The sequence below is a fragment of the Schistosoma mansoni genome, chromosome 5, assembly GCF_000237925.1.
Source record: "Schistosoma mansoni strain Puerto Rico chromosome 5, complete genome".
Classification (NCBI taxonomy): Eukaryota; Metazoa; Platyhelminthes; class Trematoda; order Strigeidida; family Schistosomatidae; genus Schistosoma; species Schistosoma mansoni.
Window position 1 is genome coordinate 8,806,028 of NC_031499.1, and position 15,130 is coordinate 8,821,157.

Below are 15,130 nucleotides of genomic sequence, written 5' to 3' on the forward strand. Positions count from 1 at the left end.
ATCATTTACCGAATTCTTAGACAACTTATCTCTCAGACCTGTCAGTAAAGTAATGATAGTACCCAACATAACTACCGTATCGGTGTTGCAGGTAACACATACCCACCTACGATCAGACTTGCTGAGTCTGCTATAGGCTGCTGCTGTTAGATCTGTACATGCTTCATGGAACCAACCTTTACAGTTGTCACATTGCATGCCAGATGTAACGGCAAAACGGCAACCAGGTCTCTTGCATGAATTTTTCATGGCTAGTGATTTAGACTGTCTTAAAAATATAAGCAGTAAATTTAGGACCGATAAAAAAAACACACAGTAAACAAAAACTATCAAAAATGTATAAAAACAGTTAACGATAAGCTAAAGCTAGCCTTTACGTGAAAACTATAAAAAAAACCGATAGTGAGCTGAGGCGAAACCACAGTTAACTATTAATTAGAGTGAAACACAAAAAAGAAGTAATCTACCGAACGTATAGCTCAGAATAGATTCTTTGGATTGGATATGATACTTTTGTTGCGTAAGAACACAGCAAAAGTTTGAGAAATGTAAATCACGTTAGGACTAAACTTCCCGTTCGAATAGCGCGCGCGCGTGTTCTATCACTTCGTGCTCGTGTAAGTCATCTTCTGTGTAGCACAATCGGGCTTCTATATTGTCAGGCCGAAATGGCATTAGCTTAAATGTGGGAGGCGAAAGAGATTTAATTTTAATTAACTGTGGTGTCTGAATGAACCAATGATTCCCTTGTATTGATGACTCCTTGATTTTGAATTCCAAATACAGTACATTCGTTCATGTTCATCTAATACTTCTTGATTAAATTGCGTTGTTTCTGGGATTACTAGTATATACTATAATTCAAATACTCTTAAACATCACATTAACCTATGTGTCAGTTCCATCATGATGAAGATATAATGAACCATCTGGCGGAAGAAATATCCCGAAATGTGAAAAATATATCACAATAGGTAAAAAAGTAAACGCAAAAGAATCATATATATATGATGTTCCAACAAAGAACAGACTCATAGCTTGCCAGTTGGTATACCAGGTCACGTCTGACATCACTAAAAATGTCACAGGTATTCAGGGTTTGACAATGCCTTTGCACTTAATACCCCTATAATGGAAGTGTACCAATTCAGTCAAATCCAAAGTCAGAAATGAAGGGGTTCTAAAATATAATTGATAGGCCATCGATTTGTCAAGAAGCGTTTAATCTTATGGGGCTAATGACTTTTGGGGATGCGTACCCACCCATGATCTAGTGAGGATGCATGTGCGAGCTCCTTCAGCTATGATGTGTCCACTAAAACTAAGGAACTCAGCACCAAATATCTAAGACTTACAAAACTTTTTTTAAAGGATTTATTTGCCGTTACTGATGCGTCAAGATGCATAATACATTGACCAGGCAGCTTGGTTGAAAATTTCACCACTTTCATTGGAACATTCAAGAAATGTTCTTGATAAGCTACGGGTTTACTGAATTCGTTTAACTGTGATACACCTGGGAACCATGAACAGTACACACTACACGAAATATGGAGATAACGTTAGATTCAGCCAATTTCTGCACACTTATCCGTAAGTGATATCCTGGCTGATCATCGTCTATGTTAGAAAAAGTAGACAAATTTAAACTAAACAAACACAAAAATCCAGTGATAACCACTTGATCATAAGTAATCATTATATTTCCGTTATATTTCAATTAGTAGAAAAAATATTATGATTAATCACTTTCCAACCAATTCTCAATTTATTTGAAACTATTAAATCCAACCTTGATATGAATACGTATTTGATGATTATTTCTTCTCAAGTGTGATTTATGCTTAGTGGGTGAGACACCGAGCAGTGCATTTCGATCAGATATAGAATATTAAATGAAAAGTAATAAAAGCAGTTGGTGATATTGAGTCAGTTTTCAAATAAGGGTAGACAACCATTTACTTCTCGTTAAACAAAATCCAGCTGAGAAATAAAAGTAACTAGGTAATGTTTATGAATAGTAATTGTGAGGATGGCTCACAGGTGAGTTAAAGGAAGCCCAGGAACAGCTGAATACATCCCATCCAATCATCTTTCGGAAGAACATTCCAGAATCTCGACGTGTAGCTCCCCTTCTAGGCAAATGCGAAAAACCACTGTACGCAGAGTGGATGACTATAATGATGATTCCGCTCTTACTAAAATTTATAAATAGCCGAGAGTCCCGTACCATATTGGACACTGTTTGGAATAGCACTTCCTCTCACCCGTCTTTTCATTTGCGACTTGTAGGGTTCTAGCGTTCGGGTGCTCAAGTGGTACTCGGTATATCAACAACCTAAGCCCCGGTATAGCAATAATGCTGTTGAGACCTACAAAGAAGTGACACGGCGGGTGAATTTCGATTTGTCAAATGAGGTCATCGTGTGAGAGTCAATCTAATGACAAGTGAATGTTGTCGGCTAAGAAATTGTTTCGTTTTCTAAGGAGTATACATTCATGACCGCTTATACGTGTTAGTCGGTTTAACTAAACAAGCTTTCTTCATCAATCAGTAGCAGGTTTGGGGCTTGCGTATTAATACGTCTCAAATAGAGCGCGCTACAGCAGAAAGACTTACAAAATTGATGGTCACAAGTTTCCATATTTTATGATGTCATAAGATGAATAGAGGGGTACGGACTCATACTATTTCAAAAATAATGCACATCCTTTAAACCCAAGTGTTTTTTTACATTAAATGGTCCTTTATCTCTTGTAATATTCTTTGCTGTCGTTTAAATAAACTTCACTCCAACTACTTCATCATTATGATTAAGTAGTGTGTTTTCTAACCAACAAATTTAACAAGAAAGCTTGTACGGTTAATTAGTTTATGTGAATTTAATCCCAATTATACAGTTGAAGTGATGATTCGTGAAAAGTGAAAGGTCGTTGGCAGTTTGAACTTAAAGACATTCAGTTGAGGAGTCATATATGGAATGAAACACGTATCCTGAACGCCGCTGCTAGACACTACTCAGCTGTGCTAAAAATACTCGTGACTTAACGGCAATATCGAGGTTATCGGCTCAGCAATCACATATTCCAAAAGAGATCAATCAATGGTTCATAATAGCAACAGAAAGATTAGAACCCTATTATTATTCGAAACAATTCAATTCAATATAAGTAAACTAATTTAAAGGCAGAATGAATTCAATCCATAATTTGTTAAAATTGAAAAACAATAACATCATAATAATATACACATGCAAATAGTATTTTGGCGCGAAATGGATAATAAGGCCGTACGGTTTTGAGCACGAGACGAGAAAATCATATCGACTAATTTATTGAAAATGTTCTTTAATCATCATCATCATCATCATCGTCGTCAGTCTCATCGTTATCAGACGATCCACTAACTATATGTTTGATACGATTACTATGAGCCAGTTTAATATTCATTCTTTTCGATGGATCTTTAGTTAATTTCGATTCTAATACACCTAATTTGGCTAAATGCCATTCCAATTCTGTGTAAAAAAGAGAAAAAACACAAAATATCAAGGAAAAAAGGGATTAGAAGAATTATTAGAATATATTGAGGACTAACGTCATTTTCAAAATAAAAATTATATACACCTATTTTAGTTAAAAGGAGATAATCAATATGGCTTAGTTCAATGAGATAACTAGAAACTTTGAAACATTAGTATAAGTGCTTTTCAATTATCGTCAGTAGTTCAAATGACAAGTTGTAACTTTCTGGAACGAATAAGTGATCAATGAGTATCAGTAATACTTGGTAGACAATGATGATCAAATACACAGGACTGATTAACATCCTCCATTCCGAAACACGAAGTCTCACAATCATAGAGCAAAACTGCTCTCACCAACACGTTGAACACCCGATCATTTTACGGCTAAAATCTTATCATAGCAATGCTGAAGGAGCCTAGAATTGTATAAGAGGCTCAAGCTTACACAATACTGAAAATTATCTAGTCACTCACGACACCGGCAACACACACAGCTACCACGAACATCTCGATTACTGCTAACTGCACACTACCAAGAGTTAGTGTAGCCACATGCTGCCGACAGCCTTGTAAAAGTAGTCTGCACTTAGGTGAACAGTACATTTCATAAATACGGACGTTGATAAGAAAATCATTAAGTGAATATTGCATAGCTTGAATATCACATCGCACAGTCAGTCATCTACAACGTAGGACCAGACAAATATATGCACTGGTCTAAGTTGCCATACCTCATTAGTACAACAAGGTGAACACTATATCCATAGAAGCAGTTGCTTCAAACGATATGGTGCAGGAAGAAGGAAATAGTTCGCAGAAAAAAAGATAAAGAGTAATTTTAGTCTCACGGTTTAAGGGAAGATAAAGAGTGTATACACCTGCACCATTGTGATCGATTCTGAGCCATGTCACCCAGAGTCTCCAACCATTTATTACGATAGTCACGCGGACCCCAACTAAGTAGTCTGCATCTACCAACATGGCTCAGACTAGAAGTTAGTGACTTCAAGCACTGATGCCACGTTTTGGTTTGGCCGCCCCTAACTCTCTTCCAACAGTCTCCAACACTTGTCAGGATTGCGCGTCATGGTAATCGGTGTTCAGGTATACGTAACAGATGGCCAACCATCTCAGTCGATGAAGATTCACAACATCATCAACTGATTAACCATTATTCCCTAATACTCTATGTCTAACCTCACTATTACTTACCCGATGATCCCAGAAGATGCGAGCAATATTTGTAGGACATCTGTGATCAAATACTAGTAACTCGCAAGTATCTTCTAATCCAAATGGCCACGTTTCACAGCCGTAAAGTAGAACAGAGCGAACTGTTGCTGAGTATACTCGTCCCTTAATTGATAGACGGATATCTCGTCTTCGCCATCGGTTACGTAAGTTGGCAAAAGCCAGACGAGCTTCTTGAATCCGTGCTGAGATTTCGTCAGACACCAACCCATTAGGGTTGATCAGACTTCCAAGATAAGTGAAGTTGTCGACGCATTCGATTACTTCACTCCCTATTCTTAGTTCAGGTGTTGACGCAGGCCAGTCCTGGAGTAACAATTTACATTTAGATGGGGAGAAACGCATCCCAAACATCCTGGCATTGTTACTCAGTGCTAACAGAAGACTGCATTTTATTAGCGTCTTCACCAAAAAGGACCATGTCATCTGTGTATTCTAAGTCGATAAGAGGACTTCCTGGTAGGAGATCAATTCTTGAAAATCCAGTCGACGAGAGTGTTATTACCAGAAGTAGGTCTATGATGAAATTTTAAGAAAATGGAGATATAGGTATCAGTACATGATAGTTTCAAATAAAGTGAGCATTGGGTAGAGAGTTGATAATAGACATATTGTTGTTACATCCGAATGAGTAGAACAATTTTATTTCTGACGTTTCCTGACTTAATGTAAGCCACTTCTTTAGAGTAGATGAATAACAGAAGTCAAATTGACACAAGTTTAAATAGTACGCATTTGTAATATAAAGTAGTGAGTCGAGATTTTGTCCGTGTGTGTAAAAATAATAAGGTCAAATATAGTTTTTCGGAAAAACAGTCCAGGTTGGATGAATAATTCAGGTGTTCAATAGGAAAAGAGGAATAGTGAGATTGGGAAACCTTTCCCGAACTCACTGATTGGATGAGAAAATGAGGAGAGATGACTGAATTCTCTCACTCTGAATTACGTGCTTGTATATGGGGTCTTTAACATCTTAGTAAACATCTCAGAAACACTACTCTTCAATAGACAATTCCATAGAATATTCCTGTACAATGAATCGAATGCCACTCTGATATCAAAATATACTGCGTGTTAGTTATGTCCATAACTAACCAATCAAATCGTTGCTTAAGCTCCCACCACGTCAATCTGGTCTGATGTGTCTGTAAACTATCCCTGTTGCATGTGACCTACTAATTGAAAAACATTATTATCCTATTATATTAGTGTGACTCATAAATTTAATTCATTTTAATAAGACACGCAATACTGGTCGGTATGTTTGTGCGTTTCACTTAATGACTGTAATTCTTTAATTATTGTACTAATCTAATTGTTTTTATGTTCAGAAACAGATAAAGTTTAAAGCCAAGTTGTCCTTGTTCTGACTATAGCTTTCACATAGACTCTGGGATCGCCAGTATAGCGTTTACAGTTTAGTAGTATATCTGTAGGACAAAATAAATCCTACACTGCGATTGTTATATTCCAATAAGTATGGCGTTTTTCAAACATTTGGTGGAGAGTGAATATATGATCAATACATCCTCGACCAGAACGAAAACCAGATTGCTCCTGAAAAATCAATCTTTCTCGGGTTTTGAATAGACTATGAAGCATAACGGAAGCCAATGGTTTGAAAACGATCGGAAGTCGACTTATCCCGAGATAGTTGTTGCACAGGTGGCGTAAACCATTTTTAAAGATAGGGACAACTACTGTCTTATTTTAGGAACTTGAAACAGCCTAATCGCCAAACTTCTAAAAAATGATTCAACATATTCCTTAACCAGAAGTTCGCCACTATACTTATAAAGGACCAGTGGTAATTCATCTGGGCCTGGTGATTTGTAGCATTTCAAAAGACAAACAATATCCATTGTGAATACTTATATCTATAAATGAAGCGAACTAGGTGACAACGTTACTTAGATTGATAATGAAATATTAAAAGTTAATCATGAAACCTGTTAAAGCAAAAAGATACCAACTTATTGTCATTCTTATAATGAGCTACAAATCCTCTCACAATCTCAATTATTTTGAATCTAAGCGATGAAATTTTCTGCTTCAGAAAATTTATAATACAAAAAAAGGAAAAAACAAGATGATATTGAACTTATAAAATGTTTAAGAAAGATGTAGCAAATCATGAAAATCTTTTCAAATTCCACCTAACAATTTTGTACTGATAATCTAAGATAGAATTTACTTTTAGTTACTAGGAAAGTTGGTTACCACTTCCTGTTTTTATGCGGAATTGTTTTTACCTTAATCAATCCATAATAATAATAATAATAATAAGAAGAAGAAGAATAATAAGAAGAAGAAGAAGAAGAAGAAGAAGATCTGTCTTTTGAACTGGTCTACAGAAATTCCTTAAAAATGGTTCCAAACCTTCAAGACTATCTTTTTTTTGAAACTACAAACTTTCTTATCATTACTGAACAACAATAAGCTGATGATGAAGTAAATTGTAGAACTTTGCATGAAAACATTATAGATTCAAGTTAACCCATTATTATAATCTATGTAACCATTATAATAACTTCTAGAGTTACTACCAGTCCCAAGTTCTGGTAAACGAAGAGGGTTGGGTCAAAATCATCCTGTGGTAACCATAGAAGAACTAGTTTGACCAATATAGCGTATAAAATACTAGCCTTAATAATTATCGGGCGTCTAACTAAGACTCGTGAACTAAAAACACGAGAAAAATCAGGCTGGTTTCAGACCAGGTCGTGGCTGTATCGACCGCATAAACACTATTCGTCAGGTTTTAGAGCACAGACATGCTTATCGGTGTCCGACAATGATAGCTTTTCTTGACTTAAAAGCAGCATTTGATTCTGTAGACCGAGAGGTTCTGTGACAGTGTCTGTCATTGAAAGGTGTACCTCAGAAGTACATAAACCTTGTGAAGGCTCTTTACTCGAACACTACCAGTCGAGTGAGAGCTTATAGCGAACTGTCATCTGATTTTACAACCTCAAGCAGTGTCCCGCAAGACTGTCCACTATTCCCATTTTTGTTTAATTTCATCATAGACCTACTTCTGGTAATAACACTCTCGTCGACTGAATTTTCAAGAATTGATCTCCTACCAGGAAGTCCTCTTATCGACTTAGAATACACAGATGACATGGTCCTTTTTGGTGAAGACGCTAATAAAATGCAGTCTTCTGTTAGCACTGAGTAACAATGCCAGGATGTTTGGGATGCGTTTCTCCCCATCTAAATGTAAATTGTTACTCCAGGACTGGCCTGCGTCAACACCTGAACTAAGAATAGGGAGTGAAGTAATCGAATGCGTCGACAACTTCACTTATCTTGGAAGTCTGATCAACCCTAATGGGTTGGTGTCTGACGAAATCTCAGCACGGATTCAAGAAGCTCGTCTGGCTTTTGCCAACTTACGTAACCGATGGCGAAGACGAGATATCCGTCTATCAATTAAGGGACGAGTATACTCAGCAACAGTTCGCTCTGTTCTACTTTACGGCTGTGAAACGTGGCCATTTGGATTAGAAGATACTTGCGAGTTACTAGTATTTGATCACAGATGTCCTACAAATATTGCTCGCATCTTCTGGGATCATCGGGTAAGTAATAGTGAGGTTAGACACAGAGTATTAGGGAATAATGGTTAATCAGTTGGTGATGTTGTGAATCTTCATCGACTGAGATGGTTGGCCATCTGTTACGTATACCTGAACACCGACTACCATGACGCGCAATCCTGACAAGTGTTGGAGACTGTTGGAAGAGAGTTAGGGGCGGCCAAACCAAAACGTGGCATCAGTGCTTGAAGTCACTAACTTCTAGTCTGAGCCATGTTGGTAGATGCAGACTACTTAGTTGGGGTCCGCGTGACTATCGTAATAAATGGTTGGAGACTCTGGGTGACATGGCTCAGAATCGATCACAATGGTGTAGGTGTATACACTCTTTATCTTCCCTTAAACCTTCAGATTAAAATTGCTTCATATCTGTCTTTCTACCTTTATTATATCCTTATATACTACCTTTCTTTTATATATTACCACCATTAAATAAACTGCTTCTATGAATTCGGTGTTCATTTGTTGTGCTAATGAGGTATGGCAACTTGGACCGATGCATATGTGTGCCTGGTCCTACGTTGTAGCTGACTGACTGAGATAACTTCGACATCGCCATTAGGTTACAAGTATTTTAAGCAGAATTGGATAGTAGCCAGCAGCGGAATCCAGAATGTTTGGTCACATTTGGAAATCGTCATTTGAATGTAACTGTACCTCAGTGTCAATATTCATACGAGGATTTGAACTCAGTGCCTTTAGCTTTGAAGACGTTGAAGGTAAGCCTTATAAATGGATCGAAATCAACTCATATCGCACAAGCCAGTGACCATCTCAACCAAATAACTAAGTAGATAACCAGTAGGGTGCTTCACGCAAAATGTATTAGGTACAAGTCCCGGTGTGAAGATCAACACGAGTACAAGGACATATAGCCAATGAGTCCCAAATGGGACAAGACACGCATCCACTATTCTATTCCCAGATGACTTATGAAATAAGGCCCTAAACTGACTAATAGTAAAATTCAAACTTACACCACCTCATAGTGGTTTGGGTACACGTAGTTTATGCACCAGTGTATGAACCTATAAATAGCCAATGAGTTAATTTGTATAGACTAAAATATTTTTTGATGGTCTGATAGCTTATAAAACTCCGAACCACTGAGACAAAAGTAACTAGTAACCAAAAAAAGTATATAAACAAATAGACCCATAAACAGTTACCTTTCGAAGTGACCATATTTCCACCAATAGCTTCAGGACCAATTGACTGTTCTTTTAAGTCACCAGATTTATAGATAAGAATTGATGGTAAGTTGCTTGTTGGATAGTTTGGAATACATAAACTAGCTTCACCACGAAGAAATTTCACTGTAGGAAACTTTTGTGCTAATTTACGAAAATGTTGGTCGATTAAACTGCATAATCCATGCCTATTATATAAAATTAAATTGTTTTTGACAAACTATAACATATTTTGTAAAAAAAATATTTAAACACTAGCCAAGGATATATACAAATGAACTCCAAGTTGAGGTTGATTAGAGGAGATAATCTGATGTAATGTTACTAATTTTCTTTACTTGTTGGGAGGTGATTATGTTGTTGTACAAGTCAACTTTCAACAAATGGCTGAGTGCCTGAAAAACTCTCCCTTCATTTACCCGGATCTCGAAAGTTGCGCAATATCAGTTCTTATGTCAGCAATATAACTCAGAAGCGATTTCATTTAGTTACTCAGTTGTAAAAGCCAAGTGACTTCGTAGTCAACTATACTGAGAGAAAACATCTATTTATGCTTCACTGGTGATTTTCTAAATTCTTTCTACTCCATAGTGAAGATAAATAAAAGTGTAACTAATCTCAGTCATAATATGTAGCTTTTAACCACAAACACCTACCCTTCAAAACGGATTCGAAACCAGTAGGAACATAAATAACAATTTAGAAATAGGTTGAAGGTACTTCAAAACTCCTATGAATTCCTCATATATGAATGGTACATCATAAATTCTAAATAGCACTCATAGCAAGACTAACATAATGATAGTATTTAAAATATTGAGGAAAGCGAGAAATCATACATGTAAACTAGAAGGCAAAGCAGAAAAAAATCAGTTTAATATACCATGCAACGAATTTGATGCAAATTTATAGCCCTAAGTGGTTGAATAAGGTCTATCATAATATTGGAACTTAACATATCACGAAATTATTTGTGTTATATGATTATGAACGACAAACCGTGTTTGAAACATCATATAGCAATTCAGGATTAATAGAACATCCTAATCTGATAAATTTTCGACAATCACATTATTCCACTGATTACAGATAACACTAGGGTTTTTTATTTACTAAGTGCTCACCCTTTTTCCCCAACATGAATTACAACAAACGTATCACCAGCATTTGTCACTTCCGTTATCCAATCGGCTTTGGTGACTTCCCGTACACTACCAAAACGAGCTTTTGATGCCATTTCCTGCATCATCCCAATGCGCTTACGTCGATATTCTTCAAGGAAACGAGCCTCTTCACCATCAATCTCTCCATCTTCCAATAAATCGAATTTCTCATCTAACTCATCTGATGTCAATTTATCTAAAATAGATTCTAAAAATATGAATATTTAATAATTCTCTCTTTGAAGTAAAGGTAGAATTGTATTTAAAAAACCAATAGTATTTACTGGAATCTGGAGGTGGAGGAAGTTCTTCTTCAGGTTCAATTTTTTTCGGTGGTAAAATCCCCTTCTGACGTAAAATATCGTTCCATTCAGTATCTTCGTTTGGATTCTAGTTATTGACAGGTTTTCAGAGATTAAATTAAATTCATAAAAACAAACCAGCATATTCCTCGCTAATGAAAACGAATCTTGAACCTGATTGACGGAAAAATTTATCAAGATTTAGATAGTAGAGACCAGTAATACTCAATCACATAAATATGTCCATCATTGACTTGAATTAAACAAAAATAATAATAATAAGTTGACGCCAAGTGGCAATGTGTACTGAGCAATCAAAACAAATAGATTAACACATGAATTAAGATAAAAGCCATCGGCTGAAATTTTCACACTTCTTGACATTGTACAGTAAGTAAATTAAGGGAATTGGTTATATGTTATGCAACAAGCAGACCGAACGTGAGTCGAGAAGACGGAACAAAGGAAGAATACTAAAAATTTTAGGACATAAAGGGTAAGGTTGAATGGACTTGTAATTAGTTATTAGCGGTTTTAATAATAATCTTTTATCGCAGGTTTCAATTATAGTGAGGACATCGAACAGTGAAGTTTACACCTGTTAAAGATTTTTTGGTCATTCTTCAATATGGTACTAGACAGAGTAATAAAAATTAGTAAGCGCTATTAGTTATAAGTACTATCCCAGATACTTAATGCAGATCCACTACTTCGTTGTATAACTTGCTATTATTGGATAGGCCTTAAAACCCTAATTTAATATTGTTCACTTGATATTTGTATTAATTGTCTCAACCATATAAACTAATGATAACTACTACTGGTCTCATTGTTATTGTGTAACGCATATGTATTAGGTACCCCCTTGTGTTCAAGTAAATAAATGACCATCCTACTTAACGAACACTTAAAAATAGACTGCCTATTCCCTTGCTTACAAAATTCATGTTATTCATCTTATTATATGACTAAAATAAAAGCATTTCTCACTTGTCTTAGAAATGGGGATGACCTTTCCTTTGCGTGTCCACCTGAAGCTCTAAATAATTGGCCTGAAAGACATTGACTTTTACTTATTCACGATAGCAAACTTTACAAGCCCAAACAACAATCAGTTCAAGTTCAAAGTCTGACACAATTGTGTTCGAATGGACAGTGTAAACACATCGGAGTGTTTTGAACGAATGCTAGAACAGTCATACCAATAAAACTTCAAACTTTGGAGAGAAATAGTGAACCGCTTGTTCCTTTGGATATACGTTTAGGTAAGTGTTCTTGATTACGGAGAGGTTTTATCCTTATGGTCGTTTTGAGTATGAAGTGAAGACATTGGTTAGGAATAACAGGAGTGAGCGAGAAGCAACGCTGTGATTTATTACAGTAGGCACAGAGCTAAATTGAAAGTTGAAGCTTGTTTCGGAGGACTTAGAGAAAGGTGTCATCGCTACTGTTTTTTTAGTACAAGCATCTGGTTAGTTGCCTTTCTCTGAACTTGTTCCACGGCGATTATATCCTTTTAGAAATAGAATACGCAACCTGAGTTTTTTCCAGACGATGTCTTGAGTAAACACTGAAGAACGTTTTGAATAGTCCAGGAGTTAGGTGGTGTAAAATCCTAGAAAGAGATCCCAAGACAAAGTATGTTCCGTAGGCTGCAAAATACAACTGCAGAAAAACCTAGAACACCACATACGGTGGTGCCGACGTGCTGTTCTTCAATGGAAGGTGTTGAGATCCCCAGTAAAGTATGAGGCTGATGCATTACTACAGTCCGCAGTTTCTATTCCGAGCTTACTGGTGTTGGGAGGGAGCAAGTTTCTGGTAACCCAGTAGTATACCCTATGCACATCCAGATGAACTCTTGTCTTTTTCCAAACCATGTTGTTATCCGCAAATAATAGATCTTGGTAACCTAGAGTGCAAGGTAGGCCCCTTATCCTCCATAAGGTGAGTAGCGACCAAAGGATAGGGCTTTTGATGGGTCATGATTTTTGTATTAGGTATACCTTCAGTCCCTTACCAGGCACCCACAAATAAGCACGGATTTCAGTTTTCAGTGAACAATCCTATGATCATATCAAACACTAAATGCTAATTATGACCCTATTTTACATCTTATTTGGCAACACTTATGATTTGTAGTGATGATAAAGTAATGGGATCTAGAGATTTCGTAATTATTTGGACAGTATTGGGGGTTCCTAATAAACTTTATAATACATATACCAACGTTTTCCGTCGAAATGTAGCATAGAGACAAACTGGACATATGTAGAGGACAACTGTGTGAATTTTTATTGAGCTTAACAATCGGCTTCCTTTTTTTAAATGATTCCTCTGATGTCACAGATTTACTAATTACTTTTGCTTCTCTCATAGAGTTCCGTTTACGACAGACAGGCTGGTAACTCCTAGGGTGGAAATATAACCAGAACTCTCTAATTTCGAATATACTTGCAGATTTTTATCAAAAACTCCAAAAAGGAGGTCTTACAACACATGCGTCATACTTATAAGTCTGGTCGATTGGGTGGTGAAGTTGTATTCCTTGGGGAGGGAAAATTCAGACGCGTACGATTCTTCGTGCACCAATTCAACGGTAGGGGGTAACCTAAAGGTCGAAAATGTATCACAGATTGTAGCGAAAAGTAAACTATTTGGTGTGCATTTCAGAACATTTAGGTGGAACGTTCCACTGTTTCCTCTTAAAAGACAATAAAGCAAGGATCTAAGCACACTTTTGATCTAGCGACACTGAATTTTCCTAACGATCTCAGCCTTTATCTCCCCTTTTCTGCTTGCGTGAACAAGCTTGGGGTAGCCCAATAGGGTACAGGTATGCGACAAAAAGACTACGACGTTTTGCTAAGATCAGACTTTATAAGAAAATTATTTTTCCATTACGTGTCTCCAATTTATATTTCATCACATACTAATTCCTGAAATCATACTGAGCCGACACTGGAAATCTTCACAACTACCTTGGGGTGCTGGTTACTGTAACGCACTCTGTGTATAGTCCGCCAAACAGTCTTCAATCTTCCGACCTATTTTAATCCTAGCAACTTGTAACACTGTGGAGGTGGAACAGAAGTTGCTATTCATACGTGTTTTGGTGGAGAATTCCAGCAATTCTTTACTCGGTGCTAGAAACGAAACTCCAGACGTAGACGATTTGATCTCAGTTATTGAACTTTCTTCGAATGTCCTCTCAAATGATCAGCCTCAGGCGGAAGAAGAAAAGAAGTCATAACGATACCAAATTTATCCTTCAGTATACGATAAGCCAATATTAGATCACCTCGTACTCTACGGTAGGATAACGGAAATAAGTTAAGGTGTCTCAGTCTGTCTTCATAAAATAGGCCAGATGGAACTTCAACCATTTTGATCCCTCGTCGGTGGACTCGTTCCAGCATATCCGCCTCATATTTGAAAAAAGGACTCGCTGCTTGTATCCCATATTCCAAATGTTGTCGCACTTACCTCGGGTATAATAATCTAAACACTAATTCATCCAAATACTGGAAAGACCTACGAATAGACTATAATGCCCTATAGCATTTTGCAGCAACAGCCTTACAGTGACTGGTAGTTTTGAGACCATTGCTTAGTGTGACTCCAAAATCTGTATAGTTTCTTACTTTGCGTAACATTCACATATTGTGTAGTAATACGAATCATCATAGTTATTTAATTGCATCTAATATAACCAATTATACCAGTGATTGTTTTACCGTACTTGTTTGTTTAACTGTACCAAAGACACTTTCTTCCCTTGTCTGTGGCCCTGCACGTACTCGAGTACGCTCAGTAGTTCCAACCGTAAACTTTGGCACGTCTCGGTATTCTTTCGACACCACGAGATCGCCAACAGATATATCTTTTTGAAACCATCAACAGCCACCTGGTTTTTGACTCACCGAGGGATCCAACTCCATATCTGGCACGTAATCTTCTTGTAGTGGTGATCATAGTTAATCGCGACTCGACGCCATCCACAACATCTACAGGAATATTTATATCTTTCGCCTCAGTTCAATCTCCTGCAATGAGATTTATCAAATATAATAGGCCATTCCGAAAACCATGTTG

General features: G+C 36.9%; 1 protein-coding gene across 1 annotated transcript; it reads right to left on the reverse strand.

The window, feature by feature from the left end:
* Positions 1 to 3,123: 3,123 nt before the first annotated feature.
* Smp_086760 (phosducin-like protein 3 (viral iap-associated factor 1) (viaf-1)) lies at positions 3,124 to 14,049 on the reverse strand. The gene is made up of 6 exons (XM_018797821.1): positions 14,017 to 14,049; positions 11,174 to 11,288; positions 11,018 to 11,123; positions 10,695 to 10,941; positions 9,550 to 9,758; positions 3,124 to 3,518 (listed from the first exon to the last, which is right to left on the reverse strand). The coding sequence occupies exons 2-6, from the start codon at positions 11,177 to 11,179 to the stop codon at positions 3,349 to 3,351; spliced, it is 738 nt and encodes a 245-aa protein (XP_018652824.1). The 5' UTR covers positions 11,180 to 11,288; positions 14,017 to 14,049; the 3' UTR covers positions 3,124 to 3,348.
* Positions 14,050 to 15,130: the final 1,081 nt, after the last annotated feature.

Bases quoted from the DNA above. Each gene is read 5' to 3' on its own strand.
- Smp_086760 (XM_018797821.1), bottom strand. The intron at 10,942-11,017 runs GTAAATACTATT...TCATATTTTTAG, and splicing joins TCCTCCACCTCCAGATTCCA to AATCTATTTTAGATAAATTG. The intron at 3,519-9,549 runs GTAACTGTTTAT...TTTTTTACACAG, and splicing joins AAATATGGTCACTTCGAAAG to AATTGGAATGGCATTTAGCC.